The 19,436-nt window shown below is 63.2% G+C and overlaps 2 protein-coding genes across 9 annotated transcripts; one reads left to right on the top strand and one right to left on the bottom strand.

Annotated features, from left to right (window-relative positions):
* Window positions 1-1,066: 1,066 nt before the first annotated feature.
* On the top strand, window positions 1,067-6,472 carry DNAJB2 (DnaJ heat shock protein family (Hsp40) member B2). 4 transcript variants are annotated; one of them, XM_030952595.1, is made up of 10 exons: window positions 1,067-1,160; window positions 2,011-2,099; window positions 3,122-3,231; window positions 3,657-3,710; window positions 3,854-3,973; window positions 4,150-4,239; window positions 4,363-4,468; window positions 4,623-4,693; window positions 4,913-5,134; window positions 6,065-6,469. In XM_030952595.1, exons 2-10 carry the CDS (start codon window positions 2,035-2,037, stop codon window positions 6,073-6,075), a joined length of 849 nt encoding a protein of 282 aa, XP_030808455.1. In that variant the 5' UTR covers window positions 1,067-1,160; window positions 2,011-2,034; the 3' UTR covers window positions 6,076-6,469. The 4 variants fall into 4 exon arrangements, with proteins under 4 accessions (XP_030808455.1, XP_030808452.1, XP_030808456.1 ...); XM_030952596.1 differs by having other exon boundaries at window positions 1,099-1,160; window positions 3,857-3,973; window positions 6,065-6,472; XM_030952592.1 differs by lacking the exon at window positions 6,065-6,469 and having other exon boundaries at window positions 4,913-6,046.
* A 149-nt stretch (window positions 6,473-6,621) lies between these two features.
* PTPRN (protein tyrosine phosphatase receptor type N) lies at window positions 6,622-18,678 on the bottom strand. Of its 5 annotated transcripts, none has more exons than XM_030952587.1 (23): window positions 18,558-18,678; window positions 16,865-16,915; window positions 16,560-16,673; window positions 16,219-16,324; window positions 15,901-16,099; window positions 15,420-15,744; window positions 15,093-15,209; window positions 14,885-14,964; window positions 14,523-14,809; window positions 13,983-14,069; window positions 13,798-13,877; window positions 13,112-13,176; window positions 10,657-10,869; window positions 10,167-10,376; window positions 9,928-10,075; window positions 9,690-9,763; window positions 9,321-9,398; window positions 9,068-9,187; window positions 8,789-8,955; window positions 7,662-7,715; window positions 7,486-7,550; window positions 7,324-7,397; window positions 6,622-7,223 (listed from the first exon to the last, which is right to left on the bottom strand). In XM_030952587.1, exons 1-23 carry the CDS (start codon window positions 18,652-18,654, stop codon window positions 7,152-7,154), a joined length of 2,883 nt encoding a protein of 960 aa, XP_030808447.1. In that variant the 5' UTR covers window positions 18,655-18,678; the 3' UTR covers window positions 6,622-7,151. The 5 variants fall into 5 exon arrangements, with proteins under 5 accessions (XP_030808447.1, XP_030808448.1, XP_030808450.1 ...); XM_030952588.1 differs by having other exon boundaries at window positions 14,930-14,964; XM_030952590.1 differs by having other exon boundaries at window positions 15,420-15,579.
* Between the last annotated feature and the right edge of the window lie 758 nt (window positions 18,679-19,436).

Genomic DNA, 19,436 nt, shown 5'->3' with positions numbered 1-19,436 from the left:
TCATCAAGGAAATTGCTGTCTGATGGCAGGGGATGGGTCTCCCATCCCTTGGAGACAGAAATGCCTTTGGCACATGAGATGATGCCCTTGGCATTTCATCTACCCCAGGCGCACGACTCATGGCTGGGGAAGGCTCTTCTCGGGGATATCTGTCCTGGAAGTTGTCCCTGAGGAGTGCTGGGAATGGCCTGTCTCAGACTCAGGCCTCCTCATTCTGCCAGGCTTCCCAGCTAGGAATGTATGGGAGGTGAGGAAACTTCCAGCTGTGGTGTAGGTGTGGCAGTGGATCCAAAAATCTCTGACCCTGCAGAGAGATCAAGCTCCCTCCTTCTCCCATCCAGGCCGCAAGAGGGAATCATAAATCCCCGTGGCGAGGACACATTCAAAGGTGCAGGTGAGTGAGACTGCCCAGGACCCTGAGAATGGGTGAGCACAGCCCCTCTGCAACAGCTGTCCGGGCAGGGGTCAAGAGCGAGAAAAGCCAACAACGCAGCTCCTGGTGCATTCTACGGGGCCTGGGCACCCTGATGCTCGGGTGGCCTGCAGCTCCGGGCTGCCGGTGCCACAGCGGTGCCAGCCGGCCCGGGCTCCCGGCAGGGAGCTGTGCCCGCCACTCCGGCAAGCTGCGCCCCGTCACGTCCCCCGCCCCGACAAAGCGCTGAGTCACCTCAGCTGTACCCCCGGCCGGCTCCTCCTTGCCGGCGGGACCGGCCGGGCAGCTGACTCGGCGGGAAGCCAGCGGCACGCGGCGCCGGGCGCTGCCCGGGGCTGCAGCCGTACCCCGCTGCGGTGCGCTGTCAGCACCGGCATCGGCGGGACAGGCCGCTGCCACCGCACCCGCACCTTGCTGGCGCTGTCCGGGGCCCAGCGCGGCCCTGGGAGCGGAGGAGCCGGCGGGGGACGGAGACCGGGCTGAGGGCAGCCCGTGGCTGAGGGGGGCCCGACCGGCGCAGCGGCCGCGCTCCCGGCCCGCACGCGCCTCCCATTACGTCACCCGGCGAACGGCGAGGGCGTGACGTCAGGGCCCGCGGTTGGCTGCGGCCGCCGCCCGTCACGCAGCGGAGCCGCCTCCAGGCCCGCGGTGGCCCGGGCGCGGGGGACGCGCGACACCGGCCGCGGGCGGCCCGGGCGGGCGGGGAGGGCTCTGCGGCGGCGCTCAGGTGGGCCCCGGGCCGGGACGGGGAGCGGGGCGCAAGGGGCCACCGGGGAGAGGCGGCCCGTGGCGCACGGGGGGAGCGGGGCCGGTGCCGTCCCTTGCTGTGCTGCCACCGCCGCCCCTCCCGGTGCCCCAGATCCGCTGGCCGCGGCCCAGGGCCGCCCGCCGGTGGCGGCGGGGCGGGGTGCGGAAACTTCCAGCAGCGGCGGGTGGCCCCGGGAGCGCCGTGTTTACGGCCGGGCCGGGGGGCGGTCCCAGTGCCGCGGCGGTGCCGGTGCCAGCGCCAGCACCGCCCTCCCGTCAGCTGGGACTCACGGGCCGGGGGCGAGTACCGGGGGCGGAACGGTACCGCGGGGGGTGGCGGGGGGCTGCAGCGGCCGCATTCTGCTCCTGTCCCCCATCCGGAGCGGGCCGGCTGGTGGAAGTGTCCCGGCGTGCCCGGGAACGGCCCCGCTGAGCCCTTAATCCTCTGCAGCCGCTAAGCACCTTAGCGGGCTGCGCCTCCCCCTGCCCCCCGCCCCGCACTGAGCCCCGGGGGGAGCGGGCAGGGAGCGGCCCCGGCAGCGGGGACCCGTCCCCCCTTCCCCCTGCCTGCGCACGCTGGGGTGACGCCGGCGGGCCGGCGGTGCGTCAGCAGCAAAGGGTCCCCGGCTGGGGCTGTCGGTGCTCCCGGGTGGCCGAGGGGCGCGCAGGGTGCTGGGGAGCTGGGCATGGCTTGTGGCACCGGGTTGCCCTCGGGAGGCAGTGGGGTGGCCCGGGCACTAGAGAGGGTAAGCAGCCTGCCCTTGCTGTCCCACACCCAGCACCACCAGGCTGTGCCTGTGGATTCCTGACTTTGCCTTCTCCCCCTGCAGTGACCCCGTGGGACAGCTCACGTCATGGTCGACTACTACGAAGCGCTGGGGGTGAGCCGCAATGCCACCGCTGAGGACATCAAGAAGGCGTAAGTGTATGGCAGCGTGCCTCTGCCTGTGGGCCTGTCCCCCAAGCCACCCCCCCCCGGTGCCAGTGAGGCAGGGGCTCCCTTCGGGGCCGGTGGGGACAGGGGGTGACAATTCAGCCTTTGTTTCCTTTGTATGGATGCCAGAGTGGGGTTGGGCTTTGCTGCCATACAAAGGCAGCTTTTGGTGGGATTTGGTTCCTCTCTCCCTGCTGTCAGCCTGGGGCTGGAGGCAAGTCTTGGTGGTGTTTGGAGGCTCCTCTTTCTCTCTGCCAGAGGGTGCAGGGATGGCAGATAGTTGGGGCACAGGGATATGGGCAGGTGGGTGCTGTGCCTCAGGTACTGCTGGGGAGCTGACAGAGCCTCCTTAGTGTCTGCAACTCCTGCCTGGTGCCCTGCCCAGGTGCTGCTGCTCTCACTGGGGTGAGGCATTGCCTGAGGGGAATGCCAGCAGATTGCTGGCTTGCCAACAGGTGGCAGAGGTCCCCGTGGGGGGCTTCCCAAGAGGGAGTGGGAGAAGCTGAGAAGCATGGGTTAACCCTAGCTGGCTGCAGTGGGGAGGAGAGAGCTGCTGGTGCTCTCCTGGCCCCAGGGGGCCCCTAGCAACTCCTGGTCCATGCACACTCACAGTGGAGCCCATGAAGGCTCCAGAACAAACCTGTGAGCATTGTCCTGAGCCATCAATGAGGGCAGCTGAGGTGGGCACACATTGCTCTGCTGTGGTTGTGCTGCAGTTCTGGGGTAATTTCTGGTTTGTTTGTTTAGTCTGTGTGTGTTGGTGTGTGTATGCATAAATATGTTTATATCTATATATATGTGTATATATATATTTATATATGAAAATACATACCATTGGAAGGAAGAACTAGTCCAGGAGCTCCTGTTCAGTGCCTGAGGCTGTAGGGTGCTGGGGGAAGCAGCTTGGGGTGCCCCTGCCCACAGGCTAGGAGGTGCATGCTCAGGTGGGGGTTGCTGGCCCAAGTGGCCAAGGGCTGCTGCATGCCCATCACTGGCCCTGTGTGCAGGTACAGGAAGGCTGCTCTGAAATGGCACCCGGATAAGAACCCAGACAACAAGGAATATGCTGAGCAGAGGTTCAAGGAGATCGCCGAGGCGTACGAAGTGCTGTCGGACAGTAAGAGGCCACGGTGATCTCTTGTGTGTGTGTGTGTGTGTGTGTGTGTGTGCTGTGCTCTTGGGACTGTTCACACTGGCATGTCCTCCTCCTGGGCTCACCCAGTACATCCCTGGCTGTCCTCAGGAGGCAGTGGGTCCCTACAGCTTTACCACACAGCTTTTGGGGCTTGGTTACTTCCTCACATCTCCCAAAACAGCCCTTGGGAGAGATGCTGAGCTGTTGACATCCACAATGGGCTCTCCCTGAAGCTTTTGTATTCTCGCCCAGTGGTCTTACTTGGGTTTGGGTTCAGCGCTGGAGTGGCAGGGGCTTGTGCCAACCACCTCCTCTTGCTCCCTGCTGCTCCCTTAGTTGGGAGAAGTGTCAATGCTCCTGTCCCCACCTGGCAGGCAGCTTCCCCGCAGCCCCCTTTCTTCTTGCAGAGCAGAAGCGTGACATCTACGACCGCTATGGCAAGGATGGACTCATGGGAGCAGGTGAGTAGGGCTCTGGGGGTTAGTGCAGCTCTGGATACATCCCTGCCTGAAGACCCAGGGTGGGTCAGTGCCACCAGGGCTCCCCACCCTTTAGGGGAGGTGTTACCCAGGGCTCCATTTAACACTGAGTGTCTTCTCTCCAGCAGGAGCAAGCAGCTCCAGGGCCAGTGCTGGGGCCCCTGAATTCACCTTCACCTTCCGCAGCGCTCACGATGTCTTCCGGGAGTTCTTTGGAGGACGAGACCCCTTTGCTGAATTCTTTGGTGCGTGTGGGGCAGGGGAGGCTGGCTCTTGGGCATCTCTCTGTCTGTGGGGCAGCTGCTGAGCCTGGGTATAGAGCTCACTGCTGGCCCTGGCAGAGGGTCCCCATGTCAGTGCCCTGCTTCTGGTTCACCAAGCTGATGGGGTAATGCTGATGGGGGGGATCCCTGCCTTTCAGATGACATGATGCCCTTCTCCGAGCTGCGGGGACCTGGCCCCCGGCACCATGGGGGAGCCCACTTCTTTTCCCCCTTCCCAGGATCCTCAGGTAGGAGATGCTGCCATTCCTCCCAGCAGGGAAGTCCTAGAGCACCATGTTCCCCTGTGCAGAGTCTGTCCCCTGCCCTCCTGACACCCAGCCTGACACCAACCTTGTTGCTCCCTTCTCTAGATTTCTTCGCCTCATCCTTCAGCTCTGGTCCAGACGCAGGACTGGGCTTCCGCTCTGTTTCCACCTCCACCACCTTTGTTAATGGCAGGCGTATCACCACCAAGAGGTGAGGACAGTGCCAGCCCACCTTGCTCCCACAGACTTCCCTCCATCAGCAGCCTCTGACCCTGCAGCTTCGTGCTGTGGGGGGAACCACAGTGTGGTTCCTGCACTGGCTGCATGGCCCTTGACCATCCATCTGTTTGTTTGTCTGTCTGCAGGATTGTTGAGAACGGGCGTGAGCGGGTGGAAGTGGAGGAGGATGGGGAGCTGAAGTCGATCCACATCGATGGTGAGAAGGGCCACTGCAGACCGAGTTGTTGACATCTCCCTCACACCTTTGGGGTGTCTGGGAGGTCCTGCATCCGGGCTTTGTTTTGGGCCAGGGTTGGCCCTGGTTTGGAGCTCTGCTCTGAAGGATTGGTGGGGTGGGTTGGAGGTGCCAGGGCCCCACGCCAGCTTTGGGGAACTGGAGTAGATGAGTCCCCCAGCCCTGCCCCTGTCCCCACAGGTGTTCCTGATGACATGGCGCTGGGGCTGGAGCTGAGCCGGCGGGAGCAGCACGCCTTCCCCAGGCCACGGCCCCACTCACCGCCAGCACCGGCCCCACACCAGACCTCGAGCTCCTCACCTGTCTGCCTCTACACGGATAGCGAGGATGAGGATGAGGACTTGCAGCTGGCCATGGCCTACAGCCTCTCTGAGATGGAAGCTGCGGGGCACCACCAAGCAGGTGGGCACAGCCCCGGCTCCCTGTCAGCACCGGGGGGCAGCCACAGCAGCCCGTCCTCCACCCGCAGAGCCCGTGGTGCCCGGGGGGGGCTGGAGCAGGAGCCACGGGGGGCCAGCAGTTCTGCTGCAGTGGGGCATGAACCTGCCCCCAAAGTGAAGCTGTGGCACTGCCCCCTGCTCTGAGCGTGAGGCAGGGAGAGGAAAGCAGGGCTGGAGTCTGACTGCTTGGAACTCAGCTCCTGCCTCCCCTAGCAAGGGAGGGGGTCTCTTCTGCCCTGCCTCCTTGCTCAGGTGAGCGGATGGCTAGTGGCATCCCAGCGTTGGAGGCTCCCAGACTTGGAGGTAGTGGCTTGAAGAGGAGCCCTCTTGATGGGGTCCCAGGAAGAGGGGCAGCTCTCTGCCCTGTCTGCTGGAAGTGTGGGGGGCCCATGGGCAGGCATGCTCTGGCTGTGCCCGCCCCTCTCTCCCTGCCAGCCCTGCAGGCCGGCAGGGTCTCCAGCAGGTGCCTCCCTGGCTGCAGCCTGCCCCTGCCCAGGCTGCAGGGAGTGCTGAGTTAAGCTCCCCTCCTTGCAAGGAGGGCTGTGCACATAGCCTCTGCTTGGTGCCTTGTGTCTTGTCTCTTCCCTCTGGATGCTGTTGCTCCTGCCTGTACTCCCTCCTCCTCTGTCTCCTTGCAGACTCTGCCTGGTCACTCCCTTCTGTATGCCTTGCACACCCTCCAGGGCACTGTCCCTCCTTGCTTCCCACAGCAGCAGTGACCCTCTGTGCTGTTTACAAGTGTTTCTACCCTCTTCATTGCCCGTAGTTCTGCCTTGGCTGTCTTCCTCCTCCGCCTGGGACCTTCCTCCCTCCATCCCTGCCTCTCCCCAGCCCTTGGCCGAGGAGGATTTCACAGGTGCTGTTGTGTACCCCCCTCCGCTTGTCTCCCCAGGTGTGTTCTGAGGCTGCTGCGCCCGGGGACCGCGCACGCCCACTGGCCCACGAAGGTTCTCCCAGCCAGGACTCCGCTTTCTCCCTGCACGGCCACCCCCTGCCACCCCCTTCCCCAGCACCCTCTGGCTCCGTGGGATGCGGTGAGGGGAGGCATGACAGGGCTTGTGGCCGAGCAATGCCTGGGGCTGAGGGGAGAGGCCCTGGGCACCACAGGGTGGTGGAGAGGGTGGTGATGGGGGTTGCTGTAGATTAGGCTGCTGGCTGTATGCAGCGAGGGGCAGCATGGCTGGGCTCAGCCAGCAGGGCTGGGCTCTGCCCCCCTCCTCGCTGTAGCCCCCCTCTCTACCCCCCTTCTGCTAACAGCTGTCAATAAACCTGTTTGCAGTAGCTTCTGCCTGTGGGGACTTTTCTGGGCTGGGGATGCAGGGTTCTCATCTTTGCCTGCAGGTGAGCCGTACTTGTCTGGCACTTGCAGAGTGCAGGGATAGAGATGCATGAACGTCCCATTTCCTCCCTGTGCCATCCCAAAACATACAGTCAGAGGCCAGACCTGGCTGCAGCTGCACGAACGTGACACAAGAACTTTATTCACATCAAGATACAAAATTATAGTTCTCTAGAAATTTTTCTTCTGCTTGAGTGACTAGGCAGGGAGCACACAAAGGGGACCTGGAGTGGGGCTGGGCCACGTCCTCCTGCACCCCATGCTCCCCCCAACTGTGGAGGACCCCTGCCCCCACTTCTGCCCCTCACATGGGTACAGGAAGAGGGCTAACACAGAACTGGCAGGTTGGGGAGTCCCTCTGCCAGTTCCCAGCAGCACCACCTGGTGTCCCCCTCCACAGGGCTTAAGGGCCACCAAGCCCTGTCCCCTGTGAGGTGACAGTGGGTGTGATGGGGTTCCTGCACACAGAGGGCCTGAGGTCAGTGTCCTTGGGGAGATGGGAAGGGGCGCCTGGAGGCAGGGGGAGCAGAGCCAGAAGCACAGACACCATTTTACAGGGAGAGCAGCCCCAGAGGCCGGTGAGGAGAGTGCGAAGCGCAGGGCAGGGAGCAGACAGGAGAGGAGGGAGGGCTCCTTGCCATCACTGCGGCAGTGCCTTCAGGATGGCGTTCACTTCCTCGGCCACAGCCGTCAGTGCAAACTCAAACTGGTCCTGCAGGAGCACAGCAGGAGACGTGAGGGTCCCTGCCACCTCAGCCCCCGGGGTTATGCATGGTTACATGGAGGGAGAGGATCCCCAGTTTGGGGCGTACCTTGGTCTGCACCATACTGGGCCGCTGATCTCGGATATGCTCCAACGTAGCAGCTATGTCTATCTCCTTCACCCCTGGGGCAGAGGGAGAGAGGGGGGCTAGGAGGGGAGTTCACAGGCCAAGCTCAGGGACAGGGCAGAAATGGTGCTTCCCTGCACCTACCTTTGGCCATTCGGTTCAGGACCATGTCGACAAGGATGTACGTCCCAGTCCTACCTGCGCCGTCACTGCAAAACACAGATGCTTGGTCCAGGGGAGCTGGTCCCAATGGGACTGGTCCTGGGCAGCAGGTCCCAGCCTTCAGTCACTCCCAAATGCCCCTCCATCCCCTGCAGTACCTGCAGTGCACGATAATAGGGCAGGAGCGACCCCGGTAGCACTTGTTCACCTTCCTGCAAGGATAAGAGGGAGCAGGTCAGTGCCCTGCTGTGCCAGGGTCAAGGCTGTGCTAGGTCCCTTGCTGTGCTCAGTGGGGCAGGGCAGCAGCACACCATGATGTGGCCCTGGGGGTCCCGCTCATGGCTCCTCCTGCCTCCACAATGGTGCTGGACATGGCATGGGGACCATGAGTGGGAAGTGGGCAGGGAAAGGAGTTGAGTTCCTCAGGTGGCCAGCCTGGGGAGGGGAGCAGTGGCAGGACCCCCGGGGAGCGGCTCTGGTCCGGTGGGGCGTGAGGCTGGGGGCCAGGCGCCGGTGGGGCTCCTGGCATGCTCCATGCAGCAGGCACGGCTGCCAACGATCACTTTTGTGACTATGCAACTGGAGCCAGATTACTAGCTGCAAATCACAAAAATGACGCCGGCAGCTGCGAGAGAGAGACAGAGACAGACAGACAGAGAGAGAGAGAGCGTGAGCGGGACTGAGAGGAGGGCAACATGCTCAGAGACCCCCCCGCTGCCCTAGGCTGGGTCTCTTGCCCCACACAACCCAGGGACAGTGAGTAGCCTGTGCCTGCCAAGAGCCCACCACCACCAGGGACCTAAAGACCTGGGCAGGCAAGTCTCCTGGGAGCAGTCCCAGTCCTGCAGCCCTTGCCCTGGGCTAGCTGGGGATCCACCACTGGCTATAGAGTACTGGGAGCAATGGGTTACAGCCAGTTTAAGGCTGGCTCTGGGGATTTCTTCTTGCACCCATGGCTGGGGAAGGTGCCAGTCAATGTTGCCCTCCATGCCAGCTCAGGGGAAGACCACTTTTCCCACCCTCACTGTAAAGGCTGGAGAGCCCTGGCAGTGTCAGCCAGAGGTTTCTTGCCCACCAACTCTGTTGAGCCTCATCCCAAGTTGGCCAAAACCTGTATTTTCTGCTCCCTCCCATCCATGGCAGCTCCTAGTCCTGCACGTGGTCCATGCCATGGCCCCGACCCTCATCGTCGTGGCAGCGATGTCCTCACCTGGCCCATCAGTGCCTGCATTTGGGATCACCGCCGGCTCCCCAAGGGCTGGCACGGTGCCAGGTGGGCGCTCACCTGCGGAAGTCGAGGAGGGGCCGGGTGGTGGTGGGGATGCCCTCCGCCGGCCAGCTGAGGAAGTGGAACTGCGTCAGGGTGCGGGTCTCCTGCGACTGCACGTTTTTCAGGTAGAAGCTGCGCACCAGGAAATCCTCACACCAGATGTGCTCTGACACCAGGTTCACCTGCCCAAGCGAGGCAGAGCGTGGGCATCAGTGCCAGGCAAGTGCTGCACTGATGCTCAGGGGGACGGGGGCTGGAGGATGCTCCATGCCCCAGGCCACCTGCCACACTTGCCTCATAGATGTGGTAAAGGGAGGAGCCTTCATCTGGCCAGTAGCGGTCACACTGCTTGACACTGTCCTCGGCCAGGGGGCTCAGCATGACAATGACAGTGCAGCCATGTTCCCACACCATCTGTGGGCAAGGCAAGGGGGGTTTCACTGCTGGGGGATAGCCCAGGTGGGAGGACAGTAAAGCCCCTGTGACCCTTTTTGTGGGCAGCACACAAAGGGACCCTGATGCGCTGGCACAGCTGTGTGACACTCACCTGCCAGAAGTCAGCAATGGTGTGGGACAGGGGCCCCTGTGTGGCGATGTACGCTGGCATCCGTGGGTCGTGCTCAATCTGGAGCAGGAAAGGGGGTATCAGACTTCATGCTCTTCAGCCAGGGGTTGGTGACACTTGAAGGAGTAGGGGGATACTCTAGGGGTGATAGGGAGGTTGGGAAGGGAGGTTCAGGTGCCCCAGCCAGGATGAAAATGGGATTTAACAATTGTTTGAGGAATGGGGCGGACACAAATCTCACATCTATAGCCCTGAGGGATGTAACTTCAGTCCAGCTCCATCCCAGAGTGAAAACCTCACCTGGGCTGGGCACATCAAGGAGCAGGGCAGGAGCCCCCAGTGATCACTCACGATTGGACTGGCATTGATGAAGTCACTGCGGGATGGGTTGCTCTCGGCTTTCAGCTTGATCCGCACGTGGTCATCTAGGGAACAGGCCAGGAGACTTGGTGAGTGGCTAGAGGAGCTGCAGGCACACTAATGCTGCAACCAGCCATGGCCCTGAGTGTCCCCATGCCCCAGGCCCTGCTCCAGCAGGACAGCGGGTGCCTGGGGCTGATCCCTGGGGCAGGGTGGCTGGGATGCTCACAGGGCACATAGTCGGGGTTGCGGTTCTTCTTCAGGTTGGCTTCACTCTGGGCAATGGAGCAGATGCTGGGCTCAGCTTGGTAGGCACAGAGTGCCTGCCACTCCTTGGCCAGCCGGTCCCGGTTGCGGAGGTGGTCCTCCATATATGCCTGGGGCAGAGGGGCAGGAGTCAGCCCAGCAGCAGAGGGGCAGAGGCAGGGCTGGGGTGGGGGCTGGCTCCCTCCCTCCAGGCTGGCTCACCAGGATCATGTGTCCTGTGGAGATGTCCATGTTGGACTGGACGGGCTCCTCGCACCAGGAGGGCGTGCTGCTGTGGGAGCTGGGGCTGGGCTGCGGCGCGTCGCTGAACTGGGACGAGACGCTGCTTACCCTCGAAGTCTCCGCCGGTGCCGCCGGTGCTTCGGCGCGGCCAAAGAGAGACTTGGCAGCCATGTGCTGGCGGCACAGCTCCTGGGAAGGCAACAAGAGCCCTGTCCCTCGGCCACCGCGCCACCACAGGGCGGCTCCACGCACCCTGAGCGATGCTGACCCGCGGCAGTGACGCATCCCGTGGAGTCCCGCATCCCGCGGGGTCCCGCATCCCGCGGGGTCCCGCATCCCGTGGAGTCCCACATCCCGTGGAGTCCCACATCCCGTGGGGTCCCGCATCCCGTGGGGTCCCGCATCCCGAGGGGTCCCGCATCCCGCGGGGTCCCGCATCCTGCAGGATCCCGCATCCCGCGGGCCCTACCTGGTACTCGAAGGTGGTGTCAGCAGCACCCTCTGGCCCCAGGGCAGCCAGGCGCTCCTTCTCCCGCTGCTTGGCGTGGCGCCGGAGGCAGAGGGCCGCAGACACGACGATGGCAAGGACTGCCACGCAGGCCAGGGTGATGAAGGTCAGCAGCACCGAGTGGAAGCCATCCCCGAAGCGGGACGGGCGCGAGTAGGCAGCAGCCTCATTCCGCTGGGGACCAAGCCAAGGGTTAGCTAGATGGGGCTGGGGGGCAGAGACCCTATTCTGCTGCACATCTGGGGTTGCTGGGGGTTAAAACAGAGCAAGGGCTCTTCCTTCCCCTTCCTGAGGGTGGTGATTCTCCCAGCACCCTCAGCTGGGGCAGAGCTGGTGTCACTGGGGTGAGGCAGACTGCACCCACCTCTGTGTCACACGGGGAACTACTACAGTGGTGTCCCTGGGGCTTGGCCAACCTCACATTGCAGTGGCTTCCTGCTTCCAGCACTCAGGGCTGCTGCCTGAGGCGAACCCAGCCTGGACCGCCCTTCTACAAGGCAGGCAGCAGCCCCTTAGAACTCTGGTTCCCTGACCTCCTTCTGCCCAGCTGGAGATCAACAAGGGCTGAATTCAGCCCAAGGAGTTAATGGTGTAGGACAGGCAACTGCAGCACTGGGTGTGTCACTCCCAGGGCACTTTCCCAACTGGCGCTGGCCCTCCCCTGCAGCCACTGCTCCACAGCAGGACATTGAGGGAGGCAAGGTGGGCAACATGCCAGCACTGCCAGCACTGCTGGTACCATCCCAGCTAGGGGACAAGTCCTCCCTGTTGCCCTCATTGGTTAGGACACAGAGCAGCCCCTGCCACCTTGCAGGCAGCGTCTCTCGGGCTCCTTCCCTGTGACTGTGGGAGACCCCAATCCATACCAGCCCCATGCTGGCATGGGATGTAGCTCAGGCCTTGCTGGACAAGACCTTCCTGTCAATGCCATGACTGCCTAGGTCCAGCTAGGGCAGCACAGGGATACTGGGCCATCACCAATTCAAACATCCTGTGCCCAATGAGCTGCCAGAGCCCTGCATTACCTCATTGCCACAGCCTCCCATTGGCTATGAGCCTGATGAGGTTACCGAGGGAACACTGCACCATCATCAACTACATCATCATCATCTTCGTCATTGCCTGGGGATGTCCCCAGCCTGGGTGTCCCTGCTGCCGCCTGCCCCCAGCACCCAGCTGCCATCAGGGCGCAGCCAGTCCTGCAGCCAGGGCACCCACCAGGCCCAGCACCTCCCAGCAGCCCTGCAGCCCGTGGAGGTATCAGCAGAGCCAGGGGGGCAGAAGGGATTTCTCTCCCAAGGCCTGCCCAGGCCCTGCTGTCTCCCCGCCTCCCTACATCACTCTTCCTCAAATCTTGCACCGTCCAGAGCCGGGAGGGAATGAAGGAAAAGCACAAGCTGGTTAGAACTGGGAAGGTCAGTGCAGAAGGGGGCTTGCAAAGCTGCCTCAGCTTCCTCTGAGCTCCATCTTTGTCATCTCTGACATCTACCCCAGTTCCTGCCACCTGCCTCATCAAAAGGCATTGCCCTGCATATTGCTGATAGACACAGGTTGCCTCAGTGGCCAGGCCACCCTTTCTTCATGGCGTCCTTCAAAGTTCCCCCTTCTTTCCTTCCTTTCTCCCTGCTCACAACTACAGCCACATGGCAAGAAGTGAGAAATGGGGGCACTGGGCTGGGGATGTGCTACACCATTTTTCCTCCTCAGGCTGCAAACACAGGAGCCAGGCTCGGTCCCTATCTCCAATCCCTGCTCCCTGTCCCAGGAGACTGTTCCTGTGGTTCCTCAGAGGAGCATGGGGAGGGGTAACCCCTCTCCAAACAGATGGCTCCTGTTCCATCCCTGCCTCCAGCTGCTTTGCCATTCTCTGGGGACATGATGGCATTTTGCCTGCCTAGCTATGGCTTCTGGGGTGCCCTGGGAACATCCCAGTGCTCGGGTGCCCAGGCCACAGCTGAGATGGGTGTGCAGGCTGGAGGGAGACAAGGATGAGGATGAGCCTTGAGGGATACAGCCTGCAGCCCCCCGGTCCTGGGGTAGGAAAAGCCTCTGGGAATCCCTCTCAAACCACCTTCAAACAGTGTGGAGCTTTTGTTTTGAAAGGAGTTGAGAGCCCCAGGCAGGATCGTGCTGCCAAGCAGTGGAAGGGGATGATGGACAGACAGGAGTGGAGCAGTCTCCAACAGGAGTCCTCCGACACAGGACTGGAGTCTATCTCCAACACAGCATCCCAAACACTGCCGTCTCCTCTACTCTCCAGCTGTCCCACAGACCTGCAGGGACAGCTCACTCACAAAGGCCTTTGTACCCCAGGGCTGGGGGCTCCTGGCTTGTACCCAGTGGCAGCATCAGCATCCCCACTCCCCTATCCCTGCCCTCCCCAGCCCCAAGGGACGGAATCCTTGCTCACTCCTACCTCTCCCACTCCTGTTTGCACAATCTTCAGGCCCAGCTCGTGCTCCAGCTCTCCCTTCACTCGCTCTGTGGACAGGGAGGAGATGGTCAGAGGCATGCTCCCCTCCACACGAGAGTCCCCAGAAACAGAGCCAAGGGGCAGCTCTGACAGCTGCCCCCTGCAGCTCCCCACTGCAGCCAAAGGCACGGGCATGTACAGCAGGAGCCCTCTCTCCCTGGTCCCTGGGAAGGGCACCCCACAACTGGGAGGGGAAGAGAGGAACAAGATTGGGGGATGCTGCCATAGCACTATAGCACAAGAAAGACTCCTCTCCTCTTAATGAACTGAAGATTAATTGTCTGAAACATAGTGATAGACAGAAAACTAGTGATTTAAAAAATAGATGTATAGTATTATAAAAGTTTGGTAGACAGAAGAGGAAATGTTTTTGTAAGGTTTTCATTTTCCCTGTGTGTGTTTCTTTTAACTTATAGTTTAGTTTAATTTAGTTAATAAAGCTTTCTTTCCTTTATTCCTAAGTAAAAGCCTGCTTTGCTTATTCCTGGTCACATCTCACAGCAGAAACCAGAGACAAAGTATTTTCATGAGAGCACTAGCATTGCGCCAGCATCAAACCACAACAGAAGGGCACCCCACAACTGGGAGGGAAAGAGAGGAACAAGACTGGGGGATGCTGCCCAACTCACCAGTCTGGCTGGCCACATCTGCCAGGGAAAAGTTCTGCGGGTTCTGTCGGATGCGGAAGGTAAGTGCAGGACCCACAACGCTGCCAGGGACAGGGGGGACACAGTGTGACAGCTGGAAATGCAGACTCCCTACCCACCCTCACCACAGCCCAGTCCCTCCTGCCCCATGGCACCAGTTCCCTCACCTGATGTTGATGAAGCTGGCGGTGGAGAGGTGGAGGTGCTTGGCTAGGAGCTCCAGCAGCTGCACGCCAGCAGCCAGCCCCAGGGGCCTGTGGGGACAGTGTCAGGGTGAGGAGGGGGTGGCAGGGGTGAGGGCACAGCCCCGTGTCAGGCAGCAGGGACAGGCAGGCTCAGGGAGCCCCAAGCACACAGCAAGAGCAGGTGTCAGGCTGGGCAGGAGGTGAGAGTGTGGCCGTGGGTGGGTGGGGTGAGCTGACCCCCCTTGCACACGAGTGTGCACGGAGACATTTGTGCACACACACTCCCAGCCTTCCATCCTGCAACAGTGAGCTCTGGCCTTGGTGTGGGCTGGGGAAGGAAGGCTTTGGGGTGGAACAAGGGCTGTGGGTAGAGAATGGATCAGTGGGAGCTGACCCCATAAAAACCCAACCCTACCAAAGACCCAACAGGTTCAGTCAAGCATGTGAAGCTGTGACAGCTGTTGGTGGGGAGATACAGACCCTTGACACATGCAGACCCCTTGCATGACCCCCAGCTCTCACTTCTGGTCTGTGATGATGTAGCCATACTCGTCTAGCGGCCGCATGCCCTGTTGTGCCCCACTGTCCTTCATCTCTGTGTAGCTCTTCTTCTCCACCACAATGTTGTTTCCGGGGCTGAGTGCATCCCCACTGTGTCCCTGCTGTGGCTCAGCCCGGGGAGCTGGTGAGGATGCTGCCCTGCCCTTCGTTCCTTCCCCTGGGGAGCTGCTGGCTGGGATTTTGGGGGGTGGCACTGTGGAAGAAGGGGGCACTGGCTCCTCTCCATGCTGCATGTCTCCCTCCATCACCTGAAGGGAGAAAAAGGGAGAAGCTGGAATCTCTGAGGAGAGCCTTGGGGAAATGTCTCCTCCCTCTCATCCCACCTGTGCCACGGCACCTCCTCCAGCATCACCCTGCTGCAAACCCACCCGTTTCACTGAGGGCACTTCAGGGCCAGCAACACCTGCAAAGGAGAGAGACAGAGGTCCTGCAGCACCCACCCCAAAAGGCAACACTCCCTACCCTGAAACAGGGCATGCTAGCATCTGCTGCTGCCAGTCCCTGCTTGTCCCATCCCGGCACCCAGCTCACCAGAGCTCTGGAGCAGCTGGAGGAGGGTGGATAGGCTGCTTATCTGCTGGGGACTCAGTTCTGGCAGGCCCAGGCCATAGCTGGCCAGGAGAGAAGCCAGTCTCTTCAGGGCAGCATCTGCAAGAGGATGTAGCATCAGGTTGGATGCTCTGCATCTGCAGGGAGACCAGGGGCCAGGGATGAAGCAGATGGAGCAGGTGGGGTTGCGGGTACATTCTGCCCACGGGCATAAACCCAAAGAGGAGGGAAAGTGTGAGCCACGAGGAACTCATGGCTGTGGGCACAGGACAGGGACAAGGGTTGGTGCCTGGCTGGAGAACAAGGTACCCGTCTGTGCAGAGGGTGGCTGGGCAGCCAGGGCTGCTTGCTGCTCCCTCTCCTCTACGTTTCTGTAGTCACTGGGGAGCCGCAAGCTGTGCTGGAGCCTGGTGCTGGCAGGGTCCGGGCGGCCAGCTTTCTCTCTGGGCAGGGAAAGCATGCCCAAGTCCTGGAAAAGATGCCCCCCATCCACTCCTGGCTGCCCGCCATAGGAGGGCACAGGGCCAGCCCCAAAAAGGGTCTGGGCAGGGACCCGGCCCAGCAGCGAGGAGGTCTCAGAGCTCTGCCTGGCTGAGCCGCTGGGATGCTGGTGAGCACCATCCTGATAGCCGAACTGCAACCAAAACACATGTCAAACCCACAGGTCCCCTGTCACCCCTGGGTAGAGGCAGGCGGTACCCCAGCACCTGCAGGAAAGTGCTGGGAGAGCAGCAGCTCCCTGCCAATCTCTACTTTTCTGCCCAGGAGAAGGCGCTCAGCCCCCAGTTACCTTGTGGTAGGAGTAGGGATTGAGCAGAGCCTCCTCGTAGGCCAGCTGGGGTGGGGAGGGCAGCAGGACGTGCTCCAGGTACCGCTGCACCAGAGGGGAAAGCAGCAGTGCTGGGGGCTGCTCCAGATGCTGAGCTGCTGGCAGGCCGGGGTCTGGGGCCAGCGGGGCTCGCCGGGGCTCGCTGCGGAGAGGCAGGAACCTCGAAGGCAAACAGCGCTGGCGTAACTCACCTGGGTAAAGGGGGACGTCCCTCCCCTAAACCCCATTTCGGGGACAGAGCCCTCGCTGCTCCATTGAGCTCTGCCGGCGCTGTCCTACCTGTCCCTGGCCACCGGCTCCAGCGAGGGCGGCAGGCGGAGGCGGGGGATGCGCTCCATCTCCTGAGAGATCACATACTGGGTGATGCCGTCCTGCCACGAGAGCCCTGCCGTGGGAGGAGGCTGTGAGGCATGGAGGCAGCCTGGCGACCGTGGTGTGAGTGCATGGGATGCCGTCCTGATATTCTGACCCTGTGTCCCATGGCCTGAGTTTGACCCCACTCCTCCTCAGCCCACCCTGGGCCAGCAGGACCACAGACAGCTCTAGAGCCACTAGGCAATTCTACCTGACATCCCCTCCCCGCAGGGTCCCAGGGACTTCCCCGGCGCTCCCCCGCTCACCTTGTGCCATGAGATGCCGCAAGACATCCTGCAGACGCTGGAGCACAGGAGATGTGACCTGAAAGTAGGGTCTGTCCTGCACGGAGCCCACCTGGCATTGCCCAAACAGCCCATCTGCCAGAGAAGGAAGAGAGCGGGACTGGATGAACAAACACGCCGATGTGAGGCTCTCCAGGCACAGCCTCACCTTTCTCCTGCCATGGCTCCTTGCACTGCACCCTAGGTTCCCCTGCAGGGCATCCCTGTACCCTTCACACACACTTGGGAAGGGAGAGGAGATCCCTGCACCCCTGCTTGCCACTTACCCTGCACACACACCTCCTGCGGGGAGCACAGCCTTCGGTCAAACAGGCAGCCTGAGACAGACAGACAGACAGACAGACCAGTCAGCACAGCCTTCAAGGGGGGCTCCAATGGAATCTGCTCATCACTAGCTGCTTGGGGGATCCCCACACTCCAGAAAAGCAGCGTAGGGACACAATGTGGTGGTGGTGGGAGGGGACACAGCTTTGTAGCCCATGGCAGAGGCTCGGTGCCAGTCTTTTCTGCCCCTCAGAGACAAGATGGGGGCTGTGTAGAAAGTATACCCTTGGCTCTGGAGAGTGGGGAAGGCCTGGAGTTTTTTGGGGTGCAGGCAGTTAGGAAGGTAAGGCTGAGGCAGCAGAGACCTGCAAAACCACATCTGCTGCCCTCCTACATGTGGTACTACGAGGAAGGGAAGCAACCCAGTGACACTGGAATCCACTCTCCCTGCGAGGCGGACCCCACAGCATGGATGTAGTGCTGTTGGGGGTGTGCGGTGTGTACCTCTCCAACCCCTTCGGCGGGCAGCACTTGGGCAGGGGGCGGCTTCCCCCTTCCTCTCCCCCCCCGTTTCGGTCCAAGACCGTCAGCAGCGAGACGGCAGCAGGCGATGACTCAGCCCCGGATGGCAAGGAATGAACGAGAAAACAACCGGGGGGAGGGGAGGGAGGGGCCCGTCAAGCCCGCCGCGGGGAAAGGGGGCTAGTGGGGATGAGGGTCCTCGAAACCCCGGCACTCCCGGGCCGGCGTCCCCCGGGGCGGAGGCCCCGCAGGTGCGGGACACAGGACCCCACGGCCGGGGGTGACCCCAGGAACGGCGGCAGCGGGGCCGGGCCGGGCGGCAGGGCCGGCGCTGTCCGCGGTGCTGAAGAGGCGCAGCGTTCTCCCGCCGAGACGCCGGGAGGGGCGGTGGCCCCAGCTCCGGGAGGCTCCCCCGGCCAGGACGGGCTCGGCCGCAGCCTTGCCGGCACCATTCCCTGCTTGCTCCCGGGGGCAGCGGGCCCCGCGGTTCAGCGGGATCCATCCCGGCACTCCCGGGCCGCTGGAGGACGAGGGGCGCAGCAGCCTCGGGCGCCCAGTAGTGAGTCAGCGGAGCCGGGGCCGTGCCGTGCCGTGCCGGTGGGCTGCAGCCCCGCTATCGACAGCGACACTCGGGTCCCCACGAGCCCCAAGCACGGACCACACGGACCGACCTGGAGAAGAGCGGGTGCACCGGCCCGGGCGGCCGCACTTACAGGCGGAAGGCGGCTAAAGGGCGGCATGAGGCCAGAGCAAGCCACGCTCAGGGCCGCTGGCCCGGGCTCCCCATCCCTGCGGCAGCCCCAGGCACCGGCTTTGCCCCGGGCATGAGCAATCACCGTTCTGCTCCCGTCTCGTAGCTGCTGGCTCTCGGGCTCGGCGGGGCGGCACCTCTACAGCCGGCGGGGTGCCCCGGGTTTAGCACACCCACCGGCCCGGCAGTCCCGGGAGACGGGCGCCCCCGGTGCCAATGGCGCACCCGCGGTGCCGATCCCGGGCCGCCCAGTCCCGCTATCCGCCAGGGGCCGGACTCGCCGCTGCACGCCGTGACAGCACCCTACAGCGGCGGCGACCGCACCGGCCGCGGAGTCCCGAGCCCCGCCACTCCCCGGGAATCTCCTTCCGGCCCTCGCGCAGCCCGGGGCAAAGCCGCCCTGCCCGGGGTCGCGGTCTCACCGTGTGCGGCGGTGGCGGCGGCGGCGCCGTCACGCAGCTGCCCGCGGCCGGCCAGGAGGAGGAGGCAGAGGAGCGCCCGGAGGAGCCGCCGCCCCATGCTCCGCTCACGGCCGCACCATGGCGCACCCGCCGGCCGCGCCCCCGCCGCCGCCGCCAACCCGCGCCCCGCCGCGCCGCGCGCCCCGCCCGCCGCCGCCGCCCCGCCAATGGCGCGCTGCGCGCTGCCGCGGCGTCCCGCCCCTCTGCCCCTCGGCCAATCAGAGACCCGCGCGGCTGCCTTCAGCGCCGCGCTCACGCCCCGCGCTGTCCAGCGGGGCCAATCACGCCTCGCTCCGGGGAGAGGCGGCCGAGCGCCCCGCCAATCGCCGCGTCCCCAGGGGCGAGTCACGCCCCCCCGGGGGTGTGCCGAGCGCCAGCAGAGCCCCCGCCAATCAGCGCCCGCCCCCTCCCTGCCCTGCGGCCGCACTGGCTCCCGCGTGGGACACGCCCCTGAGAGCCATCCAATGAGCGGCGAGCGCGGAGCCGCACCCTCGTACCCCGCCCGGCGGCACCGCCCGGGCATTGGCCGCTGGCAGAAGGCAGCCCCGGCCTGGGCAGGGACCCCCTGTACCGACCCCAGCGAGCAGCTTCGGGTCTGGCGCCGGCAGATCCCTGCGCACACGGCCGCAGGCTCGTTCCTGGGGAAAGGGGCGGCCCCAGCGCTGCACGAGACCGAACATCCTCCCGCCAGTTCTCCCTGAGCAAAAGGCGAGCCCTGTTCGGCCCCTCAGCTGGGACCCCCAGCATCCCTCGAAAAAGGATTGTGGAAGGGTGAATAGGCCTCGCTCACGCTTCCAGGGGAGAGCACAGGTGGGAGCCATGGGAGTCCCCAGCAGGAAC

Source organism: Camarhynchus parvulus, chromosome 7, assembly GCF_901933205.1.
Source record: "Camarhynchus parvulus chromosome 7, STF_HiC, whole genome shotgun sequence".
Taxonomy (NCBI): domain Eukaryota; kingdom Metazoa; phylum Chordata; class Aves; order Passeriformes; family Thraupidae; genus Camarhynchus; species Camarhynchus parvulus.
This window is presented reverse-complemented; position numbering and strand designations above follow the sequence as displayed.

What these genes read in the sequence shown, in the direction of transcription:
- DNAJB2 (XM_030952592.1), top strand. Translation starts at nt 2,035, where the DNA reads ATGGTCGACTACTACGAAGCGCTGGGGGTGAGCCGCAATGCCACCGCT. An exon ending in CCCCTTTGCTGAATTCTTTG is followed by an intron (nt 3,974 to 4,149) that starts GTGCGTGTGGGG and finishes CCTGCCTTTCAG; the next exon opens with ATGACATGATGCCCTTCTCC. An exon ending in GAAGTCGATCCACATCGATG is followed by an intron (nt 4,694 to 4,912) that starts GTGAGAAGGGCC and finishes CTGTCCCCACAG; the next exon opens with GTGTTCCTGATGACATGGCG.
- PTPRN (XM_030952587.1), bottom strand. Translation starts at nt 18,654, where the DNA reads ATGGGGCGGCGGCTCCTCCGGGCGCTCCTCTGCCTCCTCCTCCTGGCC. An exon ending in CCAGCTGCTCCAGAGCTCTG is followed by an intron (nt 14,965 to 15,092) that starts GTGAGCTGGGTG and finishes TCTCCTTTGCAG; the next exon opens with GTGTTGCTGGCCCTGAAGTG. An exon ending in CCATTGCTGACTTCTGGCAG is followed by an intron (nt 9,188 to 9,320) that starts GTGAGTGTCACA and finishes CCTTGCCCACAG; the next exon opens with ATGGTGTGGGAACATGGCTG.